Source organism: Rhinoraja longicauda, chromosome 8, assembly GCF_053455715.1.
Source record: "Rhinoraja longicauda isolate Sanriku21f chromosome 8, sRhiLon1.1, whole genome shotgun sequence".
NCBI classification, from domain to species: domain Eukaryota; kingdom Metazoa; phylum Chordata; class Chondrichthyes; order Rajiformes; family Arhynchobatidae; genus Rhinoraja; species Rhinoraja longicauda.
In genome coordinates this window covers 55,627,916-55,652,215 of record NC_135960.1, presented here as the reverse complement: position 1 = coordinate 55,652,215, position 24,300 = coordinate 55,627,916, and the positions used below count along the sequence as shown (strand labels likewise).

Sequence of the window (24,300 nt, the reverse complement as noted above, 5' to 3'; positions counted from 1 at the left end):
TCTTCTCCTTGAGTCAGAAAACATAACTACGTAAGAAAATTGCAACAGGAGCAAACCACTCAGCCCATCAAGCTTGCTCCGCCATTCAATATGATCTTTGATCTTCCCCATGCCTCATCTCTATTGTATCAGTTCTCCCCTGATCCATCAAAAATGCATCCACGCTCTCGTTAAGTACGTTCAATGATCTAACCTTTACAACCCACTTGGGGTACAGAAGAAGTTTCAACCAACCCAAGTTTTAAATAATGCACCCCTTCATCCAGTAACTTTGTCCTTTCATTCAAGACTCTCCCACTTGTGTTAATGGAGATTTGATAGAACTGCTGAAGATCATTATGTGAGTAAATGATGAGCGATTGTTATTTATGGCTTAAATGTCTGTAACCACAAAAACATATGGAGGAATCTTTCCGTTGAGCTGAACCCATGGCCTTTAGCACACAAGCTCCGTCAACAACAATATCCATTAATGGCCTGTCTTTAATAGTTCAAGCAAATCTGATCAGTTGCCAGATATGTGATATAAACAAACTTTATGTGGAACATGCCAAAGCATGCAATCATTGAATAGTTATTTTGACTAAAGGCTGAACCCACCCTTCCCTCTAAAAATTGCTGGTCTTTGCATGTGTTTGTTTTATGTGATGGCATATATGGTGCAGTTTTAACAGGTATAATTGAACAACAAAGATGTAAACTGGAAGAGAGACCACACAGAGTGCATTATTTTGAAAAGGATGAAGGGGCATTAGAAATTGCTTCTAATACGGGTTTGCAAGGATGGAAATATGTTATTGGTGTTGGTTTATTATCATCACGTGTACCAATAGACAGTGACACATCTTGTTTGTAAATCAACCATAAGCTTTTGATAAGGTTCTACATGGTCGGCTGATCTGGAAGGTTACATTGCATGGGATATGGGGAAAACTGGTTAACTGGATACTAAATTAATTTCATGGAAGGAGCAGAGGGTGGAAGATTGTTTTTTTTGGACTGGAGGTCTGTGACTAGTGGTGTGCTTCAGGGATCAGTGCTGGGTCCATTTATATCAATGATATAAGCATTGTATTTATATAATAAGTATTTGTTCAAAGCATGATCAATAATTTTTCAGATGCCAATAAAGTAGGTGGTATCGTGGACAGTGAAGATGGTTATCAAAAGTTGCAGCAGGATTTTGATCAAATGGTCTGAGGTATGTGGAATGAGCTGCCAGAGGATGTAGTTGAGGGAGCTGCTAAAACAGCATTTGAAAGACACTTGGACAGGTACATGGATGGGTTAATGTATACATGGTACATGGATAAAAGGTTTGGAGGGATATGAGCCAAACTCAGGCAAATGGAACTAGCTTAGATGGGGCATCTTGGTTGGCATGGGCAAACTGTGCCAAAGAACCTTTTCCCATGCTCTATGACTCTATTAATGGAACCAAACCATACAAGAGTACAGCAAGTAGTGCAAAGAGAAAGGAAATGGTGGCACGGAGGCGTAGCGGTGGAGTTGCTGCCTTACAGTGCTTGCAGCGCCGGACACCCGGGTTCAGTCCCAACTAGGGTTGCTGTCTGTGTGGTGTTTGTACATTCTCCCCGTGACCTGCGTGGGTTTTCTCCGAGATCTTCAATTTCCTCGCACACTCCAAAGACGTACAGGTATGTAGGTTAATTGGCTTGGTGTATGTGTAAGTTGTCCCTAGTGACACAAAGCTGGGTGGCAGTGTGAACTGTGAGGAAGATGCTATGAGGTTGCAGGGTGACTTGGACAGGTTTTGTGAGTGAGCGGATGCATGGCAGATGCAGTTTAATGTGGATAAATGTGAGATTATCCACTTTGGTGGTAAGAACAGGAAGGCAGATTATTATCTGAATGGTGTCAAGTTAGGAAAAGGGGAAGTAAAACAAGATCTGGGTGTCCTAGTGCATCAGTCACTGAAAGGAAGCATGCAGGTACAGCAGGCAGCGAAGAAAGCCAATGGAATGTTGGCCTTCATAACAAGGGGAGTTGAGTATAAGGAGCAAAGAGGTCCTTTTGCAATTGTACAGGGCCCTAGTGAGACCACACCTGGAGTATTTTGTGCAGTTTTGGTCTCCAAACTTGAGGAAGGACATTCTTGCTATTGAAGGAGTGCAGCGTAGGTTCACAAGGTTAATTCCCGGAATGGCGGGACTGTCGTACGTTGAAAGACTGGAGTGACTGGGCTTGTATACTCTAGGATTTAGAAGGATGAGAGGAGATCTTATTGAAACATATAAGATCATTAAGGGATTGGACACGCTAGAGGCAGGAAACATGTTCCCGATGTTGGGGGAGTCCCGAACCAGGGGCCACAGTTTAAGAATAAGGGGTAGGCCATTTAGAATGGAGATGAGGAAGAACTTTTTCATTCAGAGAGTTGTGAAGCTGTGGAATTCTCTGCCTCAGAAGGCAGTGGAAGCCAATTCTCTGGATGCTTTCAAGAGAGAGTTAGATAGAGCTCTTAATGATAGCGGAGTCAGGGGATATGGGGAGAAGGCAGGAACGGGGCACTAATTGTGCATGATCAGCCATGATCACGGTGAATGGTGGTGCTCGCTCGAAGGGCCGAATGGCCTACTCCTGCCCCTGTTGTCTATTATTGTCTATTGTCTAGTGTGTGTAGGATAGTATTAATGTGTGGGGATCGCTGGTCGGCACGGACCCGGTGGGCCGAAGGGCCGGTTCCCATGCTGTATCTCTAAACTAAATTAAACTAAACAGAGTACAATATATAGTATTACAGCTACAGAGAAAATGCAGATACAAAAAGTGCAAAGGCAGCAACAAGGTAGATTGGGGGATCAGGAATGCATCATAAGCTTATCAGAGATCTGCTTAAGAGTCTGATAGCAGCACAGGAAAAAAGCTGTCCATGAATCTCAGAGTATGTGCAATATCAAGTGCCACAGTGCGGCAAACTGGCTGCGCACTTAAATGTGTAACAAACAGAAAGATATATTAATGGGATTACATGTAGGAAGGTGGTAGAAGGGATGTGCATTGTATAAACATTACTAGATTACCTATTTCTGTGCCAGTGATTCTTTGATTGTACTTTTGTATGGTTGCAAAGAGCAGGTGCTTCATTTTGAGAACAGCTTGTGGAACAACATACATAACTCTTCATTGTTAATGGCTTTGTGGATGGATAGGAAGAAAATGTTACCTTTGAGTGGTCGTCAATGTTAAATTGTGATATTTATGTTTAATGTTGGTTAATTTGAGAAGAAAGAACAATAGAGTTAGAGTTCTAAATGGACGTGATTTGTCAGTCGTTCAAAGATGTTAATTTTTCAGAAACTTTCAGAATATTGCAGGTAAGACCACGTTTAATTGGTTTCTATAATTAACTCAAGTGCATCAGACCATAGAAACCAAAATCACTGAAGGAAAAATCAAATGAAAGAGTAATGTAAAATCTGTCTACATAAGTATTCCGTCTCCAGCAGAATGTTATTCTGGTACTTTGTAATCTTGGAACATGCCAAGAATGACGTATTCTTTAATAGTAACCCTTGTACCAATGTGAAATGAAAGCCTTCATTTACCATGAGGCTGGGATTGCCTACATGTGGTAATTAATCCATTCTCCAGTCTCTGTTCTCTGATCCCCAGGATACAGCACAATAATGTTCTGCATTCAATTCAATTCAATTGAAAGACTACATGGAAACATTCCCTTCAGCCCACCAAGTCCATGCCAGCCATCGATCACCTATGTACACTAGTTCTACGTTATCCCAATTTTGCATCTACTCCCTGCTCTCTAGGGGCAATTTTACAATGGCCAAATAACCAACAAACCTGCACATCTTTGGGATGGGGGAGGAAACCGGAGCACCTTGAGGAAACCCATGTGGTCACTGAGAGAACGTGCAAATTCCACACCGCCATCATCCAAGGTCAGAATCAAACCCAAGACAATGGGACCGTGAGCCAGTAGCTCTGCAGTAAAAAGTATCTGCATACATTTATCAAAGGTAGAACAGTGTGAGAACTCAGTGGGTCAAGCAGCACCTGTAGACGTAAAGAGTTCAAGTCGACGTTTTGGTTATGACCCTGCATCAGAGCTAAGGAAGAATAAGGAAGAATGCTGACATATCGTTTTGCGCATGTTGGGGAGGGAGGGGGAGAGTGTGATAGAGATGTAGGTAGAATTACATGGTGAGGGGATACTGAGCAGATGGAATAAGATGATGGACAGCTGAATGTGTGGGAACTGAGCACCAGGGCTATGGGTTACCTGAAATTTGGAAAATTGAATGTTCGTACCATTGGGTAGCAACGTACCCAAGCAGAATACATGGTGTTGTTCCTCCAATGGAATGGGTACAGAAGAGGTTTAACAGAATGCTGCCTGGATTGGAGGGTATCAGCTACAATGGGAAGTAAAGGGTCTGTCCCACTTAGGCGAATTTTTAGGCGACAGCCGGTGACTGTCAAAGTCGTAGAAGATCACCGAACTTTTCTTTTACCCGACGACAATGACCACGATAATGCCGAGTCTGGTCGAGATTACAGCGTCTTTGGAAACATCGCAAAATTCCCACGGTGTCAATGCTTCTCCGGCGTCCTAATTTTTGCTGAAATCACTGACAAGGCCGTAAGTACATGAGAGTTTTGAACTATAACATCTTGTATGGATTACTTAAAAACCAAGCATCACTGTTACAAGGCATAAACTGGATTTACTTCCAGTTTACTAATAGCTGTATTGGCATTGTGTGTGGGCATTCTTTGAAAATGTACGGGAGATGCATATCTGGTTTCTGGGTTGCATATCTGGGTTGGGAGCCCACTTTAAATATAATGGCTGATGGCCATAAACATCGCGGAAATTCCCACGTTTACCTGACCGTCAAACTGTCGCCTCCAATCTACCTGTCAAATGTCCAGACGGTAAATAAATTGGTTAAACACAAGCATTTTATGGTATTTTGAAATGACTTTACTTATTTTAATATTATGTGCTTTTAAATGCATCTAAGAGAACCTAGCAAACCTGGGGACAGCATACGACAGCACCTGCAATAAGCAACGATACCTGGCGACAAGCCAGCTGTCGCCGAGAAATTTCACTCCGGATGATTTCTCAGCGACGTGCTGAGATCCACTATGATTCTTGGAAGACTCCTCACGATCATGCCCGCGACACCTGGCGAACTGTCGGCGACAGCCTGGTCATCGGCAGTCGCCTTAAAATCGCCTAAAGTGGGACAGGCCCTTTAGACTGTTTTGGATTGTTTTCTCTGGAACGCCGGAGCTTGAGGGGAGCATATAAAACATGGGAGGCATAGATACAGTAGACAATCAGAACCTTTTTCCCACAATGGAAACATCACAGACTAGATGTCATAGACTTAAGATGAACGGAGCAAAGCTTTTTACACAGAGGGTGGTGGGTGCCTGGAACACACAGCTACAGATGGTGATGGAGGTAGATGTGATTGCAACCTTTAATAAGCTTTTAGATAGACACAGGGTATGCAGGGAATGGAGGCCTGTGGATTATGTGCAGGCAGATGAGATTAGTTTATTTTGGCATCATGTTTGCTATAGTCATGATGAGCCGAAGGGCCTTTTCCTGTGTTGTGCTTTGTTATGGTCTCCGTTCCATTTGCATTTGGCCTCTCCATAGCAATGGAGAAGGCTGAGGACAGATAGTCCACTGTGGGAATGGGAAAGAGAGTAAAATAACATACGCAAGGAATCTTGAGATTGCTTAAACTTTTTGTCAGCTAGAATTTAAAATATTTTCAACAGCTTTGATAAACCAATCTACTAAATTTAAATTGATTTATTCTCGATGTATATAAGCCTGGACATGGGCTGGAAACTGTAAAATATGCCAAAGGAGAAGGGAAAATGTTGCAATGGGATCTAGCAAAGGAGTGTCTGGGTGTTTGAGGAAATTAAATGATGATAGGATCATATGGGAGGTGCTCTGTCATTATAGCTTCAGTTATCTTAACTTTAATTAGTATTGGCGTGCTGAGGTGGAAGGTAATGTGGAAACTGGAAGGTAATGTGGAAGCAAAGACTGGAAGGTAATGTGGAAACTTTCACACCACAAAAATGCCAGGCACTGACTATCTGACACTCAACAGGAGAGAGTCCAACTACTTAACCCTGGAATACAATGGCCACATCTTCAGTGAGCCTCCCACTATTAACCTCCTGGTGATCACTTCTAACCAGAAACCAGCTGGACCAAGCACATAAATATAATGACTATGGGAGTAGGTCAGCCTTTCCACTATCTACAAATCATGATGGGATACTATCCACTTGCTTGAATTAATTGATCTTTAGCCATGCTCAGGAAATGTGATGCCATCGAGATATGGAAATCGTTAGAAACATTTCAACATAATTAAACGTAATTTAGAATAATAATACAATGGCTAATGATAAGTTCTCTTGTGACAGGTGACAGGAAGATGACGAAGAAGACCTGTCCTCCCACTTTGTAAATTCTTGCATTATCAGTATTAATTGCAATATTAATATTCATAAGGACCTACTTTTGCTTGCACACAAGTCATTGAAGGTCAACATACAGGCGCAGCAAGCAATTAGGATGTAAAATGGCATGTGATTTTTTTTGTGACGTGGAAGTTTTGTTACTTGGTTGCATTGCAAAAGTTAAGGGCCTGAGTGAGACCACACCAGGAGTATTGCATACAGTTATGGTCTTTCTCCCTATGAAAGGATACTTGTAATCGAGAGAGCAGGGAAGATTTACTTGATCGGTTCCAGGAATAGTAGGGTTATGTTTGAGAAGAGACTGAGTAAAAAGTGACTGCTCCTTGGAGTTTAGAAGAATGGGCAATCTCATAGAAACTTACAATCTTCTTGATGGCAGGACAGGAGAGATGCAGGAATGATGCACCTCCTGAATGAGATGCCTCGGATGAGGGGGCACCACTCAACAATGTTCGGGTAAGCATTGTAGGACGAAGATGTGGAGAAATGTCTTCACTCAATGATGATGAACATCTGTAATTCGCAACTGGAGAGCTGAGGAGGGTCAGCCATTGTGTTAATTTATAATACAGACGGACATTGAGGATATGTAGGGGTATGGGGATAGAGCTGGAAAGTGTTGCTGAGATAAAGAATCTGCTGAAATCTTGATGAAAGCCAGGCTTGGAGCTGGATGTTCCTATGTAACCAGTCTAAATTCGTATATGACTTCTACTCCCCATTTTCTTGGTTCATTAATCTTTTTACAGACCCCTGAGTCAAAATGTTCCACAATCAAGTCCAATTGGAGAGATGTGAGCAAGAAATCTAGCAGGCACTGTGCAAAACTAAAGGGGAAATTGCTATCTTTCCGAAAACACTTTAAACCGAGGCCCAGTATGTTCTCTTGGATGGATGTAAAACATTCCTTGGCAGTATTTTGGAGGGACGGTTATCATTGAATTTAGAAAAAAGATGATTAGCAAAGGAATTAAAAGAGACATGAAGAAAATGTTTTTCTGCAGTTAGGCTCTGGAAAGTACTGCCAAGGAAGTGATCTTGGAAAGAAAAATATTTGCTGGACCAATGAAGAAGGCCTGAATAGTGGGATTAGGATTCCTCTTGCATTGAATTGGTATGGTCTTGATGGACCAGATAGCCTAATTTCATGAGCCTTTGTTGTACCTTTGTCATTCTATCCATCTTCTCTTTCTTTCGTATGTCAACTACAACAATCAAAAGTGACAATTGGTGCTTCAGATACCGTAGTTGACGCTTTGCTGCAAACTTTGCCAGTTCCGTAGAACTACCCAGGGTGAACGATGAGGACATAAAACCAGCTCCCGCCCCATTCTATCCATTAAAACAGATTACTTAATCATCATTATATTTCTACTTGTCAGAACTTGCGGTGTGCAAATCAACAATTTAATTCCTATGTTATGAAGGTTATCTTGCAACAGTGCCTTCACGTGAGAGGTATTAGTTGTCCATGAGGCATCTTGAAAGGGATGGGAATAGCGCAGTGAAGAGTGAAAATTGATTTGCCACTGTTCTCAATGCCAAGTGCTGCAATATAGTGAATGGTCAGTTACATTGCTGCTGGCCTTCAGGATATTCTGCACACTTGCATGTGCTTAAGTCCCAGATGTTCTGATGGCTGTTCTCCTCGGATCCTATCGCTCAGTGTGGTTTGACTCTTATCTTCCATTTCACTGCCACTTTAACTGTCAACCTCTGACCAAGTTTTTATTAATCTATTTAACAAATATACTCAAGTACACTATATATTTTTTGCTATTTATTTATCTTCTGCTATATTTGCACTATTTTCTCTTTTAACATGTTTTTATTAAGTTCTCGTTATTTTCCAAGAATCCCCCCTTTTTGTTGCGAATGTAACTTATGTTCTTCTATTTTATTGTCTCTGCTCATTGTTTCAGATGACTTTGTTTACTGCCATTTTTCTCCTGCAAGTTTTTACCTGGTAACATGAATGTCCACTCAACTGTCTTGTTGGAACAATTAGGACCATAATCTTAACCAAACACTGACTAATAGTATTTCAAATGCGGCCTTATCAGGATTCATGATTTAAATTGGTACTGGTTAATAAGAAGTGAGAAAATTGTGATAGTTGTATTTTGTCCAAATCATACTCCTTTCTGAGCAGATCAGTCTCAAGAAGGGTCCCGACCCGAAAAGTCACTTATCTATGTCCTGACCCACTGAGTTACTCCAGCACTTTTCTTTTGGTAAGCTAACATCTGTAGTTCATTGTTTCTCAATAAAAAGTATGTGTTACTTTTAAAAAATACAGAGTGTTTGAGCAAAATTATTCATTTCACTGAAACCAAATATTTCAGTGTAAATATATTTGAAATGTATTACTTCATAAAGTCTTAAAGTTCATTTTTAATAGTGTATGTAATTAAGTGCAAATGTTTCAACCAAGAGAGCAAATGTATTATGGAATCATATAATCCTCATTTAATTCAAATAATATCAATTATGAAATTATGAGCATAGCAAGAAAAGGGAGTCACTTGGACAAAATCTAATTATTGCAATTTTCTCACTTATTCCTACAAGGATGATCATCAACTTTTATCTTAGTTCCTTTGATCTTTCTTCGAGTAATTTCTCCTGCCATTTGGAGAAATGAAAGGCATTAAACATGTCTGTTTAGTATTCCACCCCTCTAGTTGCGTGCAGTGTGGAACAAAGAGTAAAAAAAGTCTGAGGATTGATTTATGGTTTAAGTTCTTCAGACTCTAAGTCTTAGCCAAAAGATATGTAGTAGGTTTTTTTTTCATCGTTTAAATCGGCATGAGAGTAGGCTATCTACAGGCTTCTACTTTAAGTTGGGAATCTTGGCATGCTGACCTAGTTTTCTGCAGCTCTGTGGGTTTGTAGTGAGAGGTGGCTGCAGCTGCCGACAGTCACTCTATTGTTTCAGTTAGTTTCTTTCAAGGAAAACCAATGGCGAGAGAGCACCTCGCTTGCCTTAGGGTACAATTCAATGGAAGCATGTTTCTGAAGTCTCGCATTCAGTGCTTTGTGAAAACTTTACAAGACTGAACTGAGTCAACCCACAGTTTATTTTTAATGTTGGATGGGACTACTTTTCATAAATTACACTTTTGCTGAACTTGTTAAATACGAGACATGCTGTTGGGTAAGTAAAACCATGTGGAAGCAAGATTTCAGTTTCTAACTGCCATCTGCAGCATTAGTACGTGAACTATTCATGGAGATTGTTTGATCTTTTAGAAGTCTAATGAATTGTTTCTGGAAGAGTGTACCATAGAAAACTTAGCTCTGAATTAATGAAAGTTATTTAATAATTTAAGCTCGCAATTGTATATGAATATTCAGAAACAGATATTTTTAGAATTCTTTGAACGCATGTTTTTTAAAAAGAAATACTGTGGTCATCATATAATTGTAATGAAATTCGATTATCAAAATCACTTTGAGTAAATAATTGTATGGCAGAAGCTAATTGTATGAAGCTAATATTTTATAATAGATGGAGACATCTGATTTTATGAACTTATATAGTGACATTAATGTAGAGTTACAGATTACATTGTTCATTTAAAACAATAGAAAAGAGATTTGAACTTCTTCTATGAAGAATAGTCAGTTCTGTGAGTGTAAAGAATATGTATTTGTTATAACAAGCATATGAAGTGAACTAGTTCTTGTGTTTGCGTGTTACACAGCACACACAGCACAATGCAGGGAAAGTTAACTGAGTTCCCAGCACACCCCATCATCGAACTGGCAACAAAATAATTTGTTAAATAGATTGGAGGGAAATCACCCTCCAAACAATTGTGCCAATTCAAAACAGCTTGTAGTTTTCATTTTATGGCAATTTTTTTCATAAAATATTCACTTAATCAGGCATCGAATTAGATGAAGTTATATGTGCTACAATCTCAAAAACAACTATTTCAAATTAAATTTTTGGAACCTCATAATCTGAAGCAATATTTTATAAAATACAGTATGGTTTGTTAGCTTCAGTCAACCAAGGAAGTGATTGATTACCACTTAAAATTTCCTATTAGTGCAAAACATTAATATTTTGGGTTCTGGGATAATTTCTACTTGTTGTCTAGAGTTTCAGGATCAATTCTTTTGTTTAAATGAGTAATATTTATTGGACTCGCTCAGGATTTACAAGGGGGTTTTATTGCCGTTGATTTAGCATTGCCACAGAATCATCCCCTTTAGTTCACAAGGTGTACTTGTTAGTTCTTGCAGAACTTCACTTGGCATAAAGCAGTTGCACAAACAAGGATTTTTTTCATTTGCCTGAGGGCAAATGTTAATTATCTGGGTACCTGTGACTTTTGCAGCTGCCTTAAAAGTTTCAATTAGATAAGATTAAGGCAAGGTTCCTAATCTCCATTGAGATGGTATCTGGTTTGTTCCATTATGTTTGTGCAGGTTGAAAAACATTAACAGAAATTCTTCATAAGAGCGTTTGACAGACTATCACCAGAATACTCACTTTGGGAAATGATTTATTAAGCCTCTATGTATACCACACTTGAATAAAGTACAGTATGGCATGTTAGTTTTAGTCAACCAAGCAAGCGCATCCACCATAAATTTACCTTTTGTTCAAAGTCTGCGAGAGTTTCAAAGGGAAAACTAGCAAGCGACTCGCTACACGTATGTTTTCTTATCGCCCAAAAGGAAGACTGCGTGTATTAACCTATAAATTAGATGTTTGCAGTGGAAATAATTACAGCCTGGCTGGAACCAAAGAAAACATACAGATGTTAGCATAGTTTTATGCTTAAGATGTTTGACATTCTTTTTCCATTGTATAGGTTACTCTTTGTTTAAATATATTGATTTACTTGTAGACTACTTATTAACATTTGGGAAATCAGATCCTTAAATAAGGTAAATAACCAAATAATTATCTAGTGTTTCATATTTTGACATGGATGATTTGAAGCAAACTTCCTTGGGTTCATTGACATGTTGACCCCCACCCCCACCCCACGCCTTTATTTATGTCTTGTTTTTACTCTTGTTTAGAAGTCGCCAAAAATACAGTGGGTTATAAATTTTGCGATGTGGAATGATTGACGGGGAGACCAGTTCACCCAGTGGTGCAAATTTAATGCATTCAAGGATCAGATACCCAGTGATAATATATGTTTAGAAGGAACTGCAGATGCTGGTTTAAACCGAAGATAGACACAAAACACTGGAGTAACTCAGCGGGTCAGACAGCATCTCTGGAGAAAAGGATTAGGTGACATTTCGGATCGAGACAGTCTGAAGAAGTGTCTCACCTATTCTATTTCTCCTGAGGTGCTATCTGACCCGCTGAGTTACTCCAGCTTTTTGTGTCTTTACCCAGTGATAATAGCTGACTTGATTTGTGTGCCGTACGGAGAACACTGACATAATTTGAATATCTTTTAGTGCTTTATTGGAAGTTTGAGGAGTATTGCATCTTCAGATCTATAGGGCAGGTTCCCAAGAAAATGTTTGATAATTTATGGAAACTGATCTCCTGTGGAAGTATTCTTCTACATTCAACTTTTCTGCAACAAAGATCTCTACAAAATGGACAATTACAAAATGGAACTGATTCTGAGTGTGCATGCTTATTCTTGCACATATGTTCCATGAAATTTGATTAGTACGCCTGTAGGCTAAACCTCACAGTGTGTGCTACTCTGCTCCCCCAAGATTCCAGTTTATGGAGGCCATGCATAGAGCATGCAAGGTCCTCGTTATACCCTAACTTCAGGCAATCTTCTTCTAATATTCCCTTGATGATTCCCATTTATTAGTTTTTGGCTCCTGAACTTCTGCATCTTAGCATACATACTCAATCAAGTGAGGTCGTCGACACAGCTTGGTTAAGTTTCATTCTTAATACTGGCCGATTTGTATCATATTTGAATTTGGTTTATTTATTGGCCCCACTAAGGCAGGCGGTAGCTGCTTCATCATGTTTTTCTGATGGTTACAGCGGCGATTTTGCAACTTAAGACCCTTTTTGCAGAAATCTGCAGTCGCAAGCAGCTGTGAACTGTAACTGTAATCACACGCAAGGTGCGGAATGGGCAGCACAATGGGCCATCCTGCAGTTATCATGATTTTCGACTTTGAAGAAGGAGAGGAGGCAAATCTGTTTACATTCCCAACCTCTGACACCCACGCATACTTGGTCCAAGATCCAAATTTTAAAAGGCAGAAATACCCCCTTGATCTTTCCCTGGGAGAACTGATGTGGCTGTCACTGAGTTGTCACAGAGGTTTCATCAAAGAACGGCTCAGCAAAGTCCCTGTTGCTTTGGAAATTTAATTTTTGACATGAGCGGATCCTTTCAACCCTGTGCTCCTGATCGTAATTGCCAGAACTGGGTCAAATGACAGATCAGGGAGATGAAAAAAGTTGTGTTTGTAGGTTGAAACACCTTTGTTAATTTTGACAGAGGAGATAAAAGCATTTTTGCCAGGTAGCTGGCTTCCCCAACATTCATGTGACTAACCATGATCCTATCAACCACCCTGAGCATTGGGAAGGACTATCATTCTATTAATGAACAACTGTGCCAGACTCTGTAAACTGAATAACATGGATGTAAGTGTTACTGTGACAGAAGAAGCCATGGTGCCATCGCAATGTGCAAAGTCTGCTGTGTTAGCTACATGGAGCAGGCAGTTTAGGCATAAGACTGTTGGAGAGAAGCAATTACCCTGGTTAGAAACAAAGGCCAAACAGTGAAGCTGCAGTCACTGACTGAACCACCTAGGGGCATGGAACTGACGTTTCATTTAGATTATTTTCTGGCAAATCATTTGCAATAATGCTTTTGACTTCTGAAAATGATCGGTGTCAACTCACCTTGCATAAATTTGTAATACAGAAAAATAAAACAAATTAGCCAGAGCAATAGGAAAATTGTTCTGTGACCTTGGATAGACAGAAGAATAGTTACAAGTGGTGTGGTGTATGGAAAAGTGGTAGGTCAGTCACTTGTGGAACTTTCATCTTGAATTCATAATTGTCTTCTATTCTTTCATGCTGTCAACAGAAGCTTGTGCCCCAACTACTATTACATCTGTTTGCCTCCAGGTGCTGACTTATATTGTTACCTTAAGGTAAACAGTTATTATTAATGCAAGATTTTTTGTTAATCCACAATATATTTTTGGCAAAATATGTCAGTTCACATAAGAGTTATCTCACCAAGAGGCAGAATAGGCATAAAAGGGCTAAATAATCCGTTGTTGTTCCTCATTAATCAATATAAGTCACCATGAAAGAAAGTGTAACCAATTTATTTTTCCCGATGAAGTTTACTGTGTTTCAGTGCTAACTATTCCCTGCATCAACTGTGATGCTGCAAGTTTATCAATGGAACCTTACACAAACTTAGAAGTAACAAAATGGGAAAAATCATCAGGGCGATATGGGCCAGATGCAAATCAAAATAAAACAAAAGCACAATGCTGGATATTTAAAATCAAAACAGAAAATGCTAGAAACAACCAGCAGGTCAGACAGCATCGTGGGAAAAGAAATAGAGATAACATTTCCAGATTGAGATTATTTGTTGAAGTGTTCCGGGCGTAAAAAAATCTCATTTTATTTCAGATTTCCAGCATCTGCAGCTTTTTTGAATTTTGATTCACATCTGGTCCATATTATCCTGGTGATCTTTTCCATTTTGCCGCTTCTTAGCTTCTATAAGGTTCCAATTACAGACCATACAGTCTCACAGTGTTTGGTCTATAATTGGAACCTGGTACAAACTTAGAAGCACTGATATACAGTTAACTTCAGCAGGGAAAATAAACTGGTTGCACTTTCCTTCAAATGCCTTGCAATTACTATCCACCGATGTTGCCTGACCTGGAGCAGACGTGGCCAGATACAGCACTAACCCACCACTCCCAACTTGCACAATATCCCAAAGAGAAAAAACAAACAAATGCAAAAGGCAATTGAAGAAGTAAGTTAGTCTTTGTTTGTTTGGCGCATCTTTCCTTGTAATAATTCATTCAGATAAAAGCAGTTCCAGACATTTAAACCCATTCTCCAAATCTTCAAACATTCTGAAACAGTTCAGATAAGACCTCCCATTAATACTCAGTGGTAGAGAAACAAGGAACCGCAGATGCTGATTTATAAAAAACGACTCAAAGTGCTGCAGTAACTACCCAAAATGGTGTTAGGTAAATTGTTGGGACTGAAGGCAGATAAATCCCCAGGGCCTGATGGTCTGCATCCCAGAGTCCTCAAGGAGGTGGCCGTATAAATCGTGGATGCATTGGTGATCATTTTCCAATGTTCTCTCGACTCTGGATCAGTTTCTGTGGTCTGGAGGGTAGCCAATGTAACCCCACTTTTTATGAAAGGAGGGATAGAGAAAACGGGGAATTATACACCAGTTTGCCTTACATCGGTAGTGGGGAAGATGCTTGAGTCGATTGTTAAAAATGTTATAGCAGCTGATGACTGCACAATATAATTTTGGAAATTTGTGAAATTTTGGAAATTAAAGCAGTCCATCCATGCATGTAGAAAGAATGAGACAATGTTTGGGCAGGTCTTGATTAAATGTCAAGTAACATTCTGATCCTGCAATGATTGTTTCCACCAAAGGGGGGGGAGGGGGGGGGGGAGGTCTAACTTTTATTCTTAAGATTCAATGGGATGTCTATCAACGAGTGCATTACCATCAACATTTCATGATCTGCCATATTCCAGTAACTCAACTGGACCAACTCTGTAAACGCTGCAGAGACAAGAACAGGTTGACTACAAGAGCAAAGGCTGGATATCCTACAGCAAATGACTCACCTTCTTCGAGAGTAAAGCCTTTTGCAAGGTCAAAGTCAGCATGGATTTATGAAGGGGATATCATGCTCGACTAATCTTCTGGAATTTTTTGAGGATGAAACAAGTAGAATGGATAAGGGAGAGCCAGTGGATGTGGTGTATCTGGACTTTCAAAAAGCCTTTGATAGGGTCCCACACAAGAGATTAGTGTGCGAAATTAGAGCATATGATATTGGGGGTAGGGTATTAACATGGATAGAGAACTGTTTGGCAGACAGGAAGCAAAGAACAGGAATTAACGGGTCCTTTTCAGAATGGCAGGCAGTGACTAGTGGGGTGCCGCAAGGCTTGGTGCTGGGACCCCGGTTATTTGCAATATACATTAACGTTTTAGGCAAGGGAATTAAATGTGACATCTCCAAGTTTGCTGTTGACACAAAGCTGGGTGGCAGTGTGAGCTGCAATGAGGATGCTATGAGGCTGCAGGGTGACTTGGATAGGTTGGGTGAGTGGACGGTAGATGCAGTATAATGTGGATAAATGTGAGGTTATCCACTTTGGTGGCAAGAACAGGAAGGCAGATTATTATCTGAATGGTGTCAGGTTAGGAAAAGGGGAGGTGCAATGCGATTTGACTATGCTTGTACATCAGTCACTGAAAGTAAGCATGCAGGTACAGCAGGCAGTGAAGAAAGCTAATGGCATGTTGGCCTTCATTACGAGAGGATTTAAGTTTAGGAGCAAGGAGGTCCTACTGCAGTTGTGCAGGGCCCTGGTGAGATCGCACCTGGAGTATTGTGTGCAATTTTGGTCTCCTAATTTGAGGAAGGGCGTTATTGCTATTGAGGGAGTGCAGCATGGGTTCACCAGATTAATTCCTTGGATGGCAGGACTGACACGATGAAAGAATGGGTCAACTGGGCTTATATTCACTGGAATTTAGAAGGATGAGAGGGGATCGTAAAGAAACGTATAAAATTCTTAAAGGATTGGACAGGCTAGATGCAGGAAAATGTTCCCGATGTTTGAGTCCAGAACCAGGGGTCACAAATTAAGAATAAGGGTAGGCCATTTAGGACTGAGATGAGGAAAAACTTCTTCACCCAGAGAGTTGTGAATCTGTGGAATTCTCTGCCACAGAAGGCAGTGGAGGCCAATTTACTGGATGTTTTCAAGCAAGAGTTAGATTTAGCTCTGAGGGCTAAAGGAATCAAGGGATATGGGGAGAAAAAAAGAACGGGTTACTGATGGGTTGAAGGGACTGTTGATATAATGTATTTTTCTATGATCACCCATGATCATATCGAATAGCGGTGCTAGTTCGAAGGGCCGAATGGCCTACTCCTGCACCTATTTTTCCTATGTTCTATGTTTCTGAAATATCATCTATCCATGTTCTCCGGAGATACTCCCTGACCCGCTGAGTTTTTCCAGCACTTTGTTTTTTAACTGGTAGTTATATCTTGGTTTTCAGCCTCATCAACCACATAAGTGTATAGAATTATGGGAGTCGTAATTAGGATAGACAGTCAGAACCTTTCTCCCCGGATGGAAATGTCAAAGAGTAGAGGGTATAGTTACATGGTGAGAGGAGCCAAGCTTAAAGGAGAGGAGTGGGGTGAGTTTTTTTACACAGAGGGTGGTGGGTGCTTGGAAATATCTGCCAGGGGTGGTGGTGTAGGCAGCTATGACCATCGCGTTTAAGAGGGTTTAGATCGGCACATGGATATGCTGGGATTAGAGGGGTTATGCATCATGTGTAGGGAGATGAGTTTAGTTTATCTTGATATTATGTTCAGCACAGTCATTATGGGCTGAAGGGACTGTTGATATGATGTGCTTTTCTATGGTCAATGTATATCTTTGAGATAGGTGTTTCACAATACATATTTAACAATAGTTATTTATTTAACTGCTCTAAAGCTGGCTGTGTAATCAATATGTCATAAGAGTGGCCTTCTTTACCATATCATAATCGAAACTCTTGGCAGTAATGGCATGTGAATATGTATCCATCACTGTACAGCTTCTTTGTAGCTGTGACACTGTGTTCTGCCCTTTGTTTATTTTCTTTGTTACGCTGACTGTTATACTGAAAGAATGGGTCGACTGGGCTTGTATTCACTGGAATTTAGAAGGATGAGAGGGGATCTTATAGAAACATATAAAATTCTTTAGGAATTGGACAGGCTTGATGCAGGAAAAATGTTCCGGATGCTGGGGGAGTCCAGGGGTTGCAGTTTAAGAATAAGGGGGAGGCCATTTCAGCCATTTGAGAAAAAAAATTTTAACCCAGAGAAATGTGATTCTGTGGAATTCTGTCACAGAAGGCAGTGGAGGCCAATTCACTGGATGGTTTCAAGAGAGAGTTAGATATTGGTCTTACGGCTAACAGAAACAAGGGATATGGGGAGAAAGGAGGAACAGGGTATTGATTTTGGATGATCAGCCATGATCATATTGAATGACGGTGCTGGCTCGAAGGGCTGAATGGCCTACTCCTGCACCTATTTGCTATGTTTCTATGTTTCTATTTTTCATGTATGGAATGATGTGGGTGGATAGCATTCAAAACAGCATCACAGCATCTCGGTACATAATACTAAATCAATACAAATGCCAAACATCTTTGTGACATTGTACCTTGACATTTTACATGCTGACACGCGATGGTACCTCAGGAGGGCATTTAATAAAAGCGAGATGAAAAGAGCTGGGAAGCGGTCAAAAATTACACCTAATTAAGAAGGACTCTGATATTGGAAAGCAATATACCAAGGAGATTAATAATGACAACTTGGGTTAGAAGAGTGCATATGATCAATAAACCTACACTTGCACTGTAGTAAAACAGCCCAAAATGTGTTCCAGAGAAATATGAATCAATTATTTATGTTGAACCACATGAGCAAATGTTAAGAAAAGTATCGTGGTGAAAATGGTAAAGGAGAGAATTACACTTTTTTGGGGCCTAAATAGCCAAATACCTCCGTGCCAGGCAGAAGCTTTGAAAATACAAGGCTTTGATTGAAGTTGCAAAGAGATCTTGGAGATTGTACTGCAGCAGAAATTTTTCAGTGGCAGGATAAGGAGAGGCTACAGGGTGATTTTAAAACAAGAGTGAGAATTGAGATGCTTTTATGTGGGAACTGTTAAGGTTGTCAATCAGAGTTGTGTTTGGCAAACAGGATTTGATGCAAGTAACATTTTTTTAATGAATGTAAGTTTCTGGAGTCCAGTCAGGTGACCATTTTATAATAAGACTGAAGGTACCAAAACCAAGTGGAATGTGATGAACTTACATGAGGCATTTACCAATCATTGTACAGCTGCACACTTTGGGAATCCAGTTGATGCTCTATTTATTGGGAAGATTGCAGATGAGCTGAGGCCTGTTACAATTTTGACAACATTTTTTTCAGCTATCTGAAAGACCTACGCTTATGAGTTCAAGCTGCAATTTCCAAAGTTGCAAATAACACAAAGCTGTACCTGTTCTACTTTCGTATGGCTTTATTGTATTCATGTATAGTATTATCTAATCAAATTAGCTAGCATGCAAACAAAAGCTTTTCACTGTATCTCAGTATACGTGCTAATAATAAACAGAGAACTGCAAAGAGGATAGTGATGTTGGAATGTGATATGAATAAGGTGGTGGAAAGGGAAGATGCATAGCAGATAAAGCTTAACGTGGAGTTCAATGTGGAAAAATACAGAATGGTGCATTTTGGTACGAAAAATGAGAATAAAGGATACTATTCTAAAAAGAAGTGCAGGTGCAGAGGACACTGGCAGTAAGGATATATAATTGGGTCTTCATGCAGAGTCATATTTGATAACAATGATATGGATTGTCCAGTTAAGCTTCACAAAGATGATGGAGGCAGAATTGCTCTCATTGAAGTTATTGGGCACTGCAGAGAATGCTGTGGCTTTGTGACTACAATCAAGTTATAACTGCATATGTTGGAGTAAAAACTGTCCATTGCTGAAACCAGCATTAAAGACAACAAGTCCTCTTTGTTAGTTGAAACAAGGAACTGCAGATGCAGGTTTACAAAAGAAGGCACGAATTGCTGGAGTAACTCAACGGGTCAGGCAGCATCTCTGGAGAATATGGATAGGTGATAATTAGGGTCGGGACCCTCTTCAAATCTCATAATTTTTACATGTATATTCCATCCCCTCCTGAATATAGCATGCTCATTCTTTCCCTTGTGTAAGCTTCCTCAAAAGGCCTAGGAAGTTCGGCACATCCCCAGCAACCTTCACAAACTTATACACATGCCCTGGAAAGCATTTAAGCGAGTTGCATCACAGCATGGTTTGGGATCAGCTCCATCCAAGACCGCAAGAACTTGCAGAGAGTTGTGAACATAGCCCAGACCATCACGCAAACGTATCTGCCTTTCATTGACTCCATCTATACTTCACACTGCCTTGGCAAGGCCTCCAGCTCAACACCAGGCTCACCCTCGTCACTCCTTCTCCTTTCTGAAGTTTGAAAACGCATACCTCCAGATTCAGGGACAGTTTCTTCCCAGCTGTTAGCAGAAAACTCTCACCAACAAAAGAGTGGTCCCGACCTCCCATCTATCCCATTGGAGACTTTCAAATTGGACTTTACTGGAGTTTACTAAACGCCAAACCCTTTATTTGTGTCAGTACACCGTGGACAGTTTGATTGTAATCTTGCATAGTCTTTTCGTTAACTGGATAGCACACAACATAAAGATTATCACTGTACCTCGATACATGTGACAATAATAAACTAAACAAAACTATATTGGAATCATCATATGGCCATAATCTTTGCTGAAATTAATATAACTAAAATTGACTGTACAGCCCAGTCCACCAGACAAACAAGCCTCCCCCATTGACATCATTGACATCGAGCTGTCTCAGGAAAACCGCCAATATAGTCAAGGACCACTCACATCTCAGTCATTCTCTCTTTCCCCCTCTCCTGTTGGTCAGAAGTTACTAAAGCTTGAAAAAAACACCACCAGATTCAAGAACAGCCTCTATCCTGCTGTTTTTCAGATTCTTGTATGGACTTCCCTTCTACTAAAGATGTTTTTGCTATCTTCCAATCTACCTCGTTTACACTTACACTTTATTTTATCTGCACTCTCTCTACAACTGTGATACTAAGTACTGCACTCAAGTTTATTATTACCTTTGCACTAACTAATAAACTCCAGTCTGGCATCATTTGCCTGGATAACACATAAAGCAAAGTCTTTCACGTACACGTGGCAATAGTAATAAACAATGTCAATAGAAGCATATTGATCTGCGGACTCCACCAGAGCTGCTTGTGCATGTGAGACGATGAGGGTGTTCACCACTAGAGATGCTTTGCTAAAGGTAGAATAGTGTCGTTTATGAACCTTCCTTTGTGTAGCAAAGTGATCTTGCGGTGTGGCACGCACATTGATCCAATTAACAGGAGTCAACCCATATGGGAATAAGTGTCTTGCTTAAGGCAATCCAACTGTTGCAGTGACAACTATTGATGGGAATCTGCCAATTAGGCAATCAGAATTGGACCGCACAAAGTAGCACTGATTCTTACATTGAGACCATTCATCCATAAGTGGTGATATTCTGCAAGATGCAAAAATTTTGAACATTTTGAGCTCAGTGGAGACCACACACAAAGCATGATGTTGGCTTGCAATGGATCAAACTATGAAGTGATTAAAAAATAGACGTTTGGAAAGGCATTCAATGCAAGTTATATCTTGAAGGTTTACTGTCAAAAAAAATAATATATGAAATGTAACAAAAGTGTAATAAATTTGTGATATAACTCAAACTTGGCTCAATAACCACCGGGTGGACAGGTGTTCAATATGTGTTAAATGAATGGTTTTAGTGTTCTTTAGCTTGTTTTATGTGGGGGGTGGGGCGGCCGGGGGAGTTATGGGAAACTTTTTCTAATCTTTTACCTCGACAGAGATGCGATTTTTTTCCGCATCGTATCTCCGTCCGCACTGCGGCCTAACATCGAGGAGTTGGTGGCTTTTGCTTGAGACCGACTTCGAGAAGCTCCATCATGGAGCCTGCGGACTTACCATCGCAGAGCTTGTGATTCCTGTTGGGAGTCGTCTTTGGGACTCCAACTGTGGGTGCCTGCGAACGTTAACATCATGGAGCTCGCGGTCTCTGTTTAGAGACCAACGTGCAGGAGCTTCAACCGCCCAGACGCGGGAGCTTCGATCGCCCTGACACGGGAGCTTCGATCGCCCTGAGGCGGGAGCTTCGATTGCCCTGACGCGGGATCTTCGATCGCCCTGACGCGGGAGCTTCGATCGCCCTGACGCGGGAGCTTCGATCGCCCCGACGCGGGAGCTTCGATTGCCCCGACGCGGGAGCTTCGATCGCCCCGACGCGGAAGCTTTCTCTCATTCCTGTACGAGGCCACATATACTGGACACCTGTATACTTGATTATCCTTTCCCCTATGTAGAGGACGAAATGGGCTTTCCCCAGTGCACACAAGGATCTCACGAGGTGCAGCAAGATCTGCCCTGCAGCAAGCAGGGTAACCAAAGACACTGCCCCAGGGAACCTCAAACAGGCTTTTCCTGACTATCTGGTTCTTAAAAGTTCTTAAATATTTCTGATAGTCAGAGATGTTGGAAATTATAAAAATACATTTAAATAATTTTTCTTGGATTGTTAAATAAATTAAAAGAAGCACTTACTTTAAATTTATCAAAGCACTAATGAAGACTATACAGAAAAACACTAAGTATTTACTTGCAGTTATATTTTTTCCATGATGCTGACAATCTCATTCAAATGAATGTACTTGCCATTCTAATGTTAGTTTTCCCGGGAGAAAAGCTCATGGCTGGGGACAAACTGCATTCAGAGCATTTTCTCAGGGAGTTATTGCTCTTTCTTCCTCAGTAAGGATTTGGGATAACTTGCTTTAACTCCAGGCTGTGGATTCTGAGAGAGCTAATGAATGTTTTGCAGGATCCACATTCTCAGTGTAGAAAGGAACTGTAGATGCTGGTTTATACCAAAGATAGACACAAAGTGCTGGAGTAACTCAGCGGGTCAGTCAGCATCTCTGGAGAAAAAGGATGGGTGACATTTCGGGTCTGGACTGTGTTTAGAGGTATCTGAGGAAGGGTGGCAACCTGAAACGTCACACATCCGTTTTCTCCAGAGATGCTGCCTGACCCGCTGAGTTACTCCAGCACTTTGTGCCATTCCACTTTCTCTGTGTCAAGGTAGGTCAGGAGATACTTGATGGGTTGTTTGAAACATTGTGCACTCCTTTCAGCGTTTTCAGTGCATCTCTGAATGCTTCTACATAGAGGTTCAAGGTGCCCAGTACCTTCCTGATTGCACCTCCTATTTTGAGACTGACAGGTCAAAGATTTCCATGATTCAATGAGGATATTACACTTCCCTCAGGAAACCTTCCGGAAAGTCCTGGAAGAGCTTTCTCCATCCTACTGACAATCCCGATGTGATGGAGCACAGTGCAAAATGTTTGTTTTGCAAGTCTGGTGTCAGGTATAGAGATGACTTAGCCTGCCGACCAGGGCATGCTAATTGAGTTCACAGCCAGAGGGCTGAGGATGTTGGTGTGAAGGAGAATGCTTTAATGAGCTGGTCAATCCTGGCAATGGATTTGAAGAATTGAATAGGCACAGCAATAAAGCTATTCTTTTGTGTTTAGAGGTGCTTACTATAGGTTGTAAGAGAGCAGGGATCACTGCATCTTGGTAGACCATGAGCTTGGCGGCCAGTTTGAGATGCGGATCTTTGAACATGTTGGCCGAAGGCTGTGGTGATGCATTGGAGCTGGAGCTGAAATTCATCCTTGATGTCTGCTGGCATGGGGAAGTGGCCCCTGAGAAATAGAAAGTGACCCATGATTTCAAGTCTGATTCCAATCTTGAATGGTCACAATTGATGTTGGGAAGGAACTGCAGATGCTGGTTTACACTGAAGATAGTCACAAACGCTGGAGTAACTCAGCGGGATGGGCAGCATTTCTGGATAGAAGGAATGGGTGACGTTTCGGGGATAGAGTTCCTTTTTATTTGCCTTCCATCACAGTGAGGAGTGTGGGAGTCGCTGTGGTGGATGTTCATGTTAAAATTTTATTTGGGTGTCTTGTTGCTCTTTATTGGTTTGACTGTACGGCAAATCAAATTCCTCGTATGTTGCAAAACATACTTGGCTAATAAATTACTATTGTGATGATCATTATGATTACGATCCAGATATGCTGCCTGTCCCGCTGAGTTACTCCAGCATTTTGTATCCATCTTCAGATTTATGTTATATGCCAGGACTGGTTCATGAAGGCCCTTTGTCTTTCATGCCTTTAGATGGTATGAAAGTAAGGCCTGTTGTCTCATATGCTCAAATGAAGAAATTCATACTAATAATAATAATAATAAATATATTTTTTATAGCGCTTTTCCAAATGCTCAAAGACGCTTTACAAAAACAGTCAAGACATAAAAACAAACAGACAAACTATCCTGACGGAGAAGCGGCGAACAAATAGCGCCAGCGTCCTCTCACGTCAGGGTCCGGCAGTAGACAATAAAGAACACAAGACACACAATTACAATTTTTTAACACAAACAGCCATCACAGTGATTGGTCCAGGCACACCCTCACTGTGATGGAAGGCAAAGAAAAGTCTTATCTCCTCCTCATTCTTCTCCCGTGGTACCACGAGGCGATCGAGGCTCCCGACTTTTGAAGCCCCCACCGGGCGATGGAAAGTCATTTGGAGAACAGCCTCCATGTGCTTATAAGCAAGCTTCTAATGCATATGGGAACTCAGATTGGAGTACTCTGAATTCTGGATGGGCAGAACAAGTCTGAACATGTTTCCATGGACAAACGTCACTCCAGCAGGAAGTTTGTTGACGGTGAGATGCGTATTGCAATGAGGAAGATTCTGCAGAGGACCAGCGTGATGAAGTCTT

General features: G+C 40.8%; 1 protein-coding gene across 6 annotated transcripts in view; it reads left to right on the top strand.

Annotated features, from left to right (window-relative positions):
- Nucleotides 1-24,300, top strand: part of znf385b (zinc finger protein 385B) — a 342,637-nt gene that overhangs the window by 156,102 nt on the left and 162,235 nt on the right. Inside the window, exon 1 of one of the 6 annotated variants that reach the window (XM_078404022.1) lies at nt 9,546-9,664. The exons of the other annotated variants lie outside the window; for them this stretch is intronic. Within the exon in view, the coding sequence (XP_078260148.1) occupies nt 9,655-9,664 (10 nt within the window). The 5' untranslated portion in view covers nt 9,546-9,654. Of the gene's footprint in view, nt 1-9,545; nt 9,665-24,300 lie in introns of those variants that run through there. 6 annotated transcript variants of the gene reach the window in all.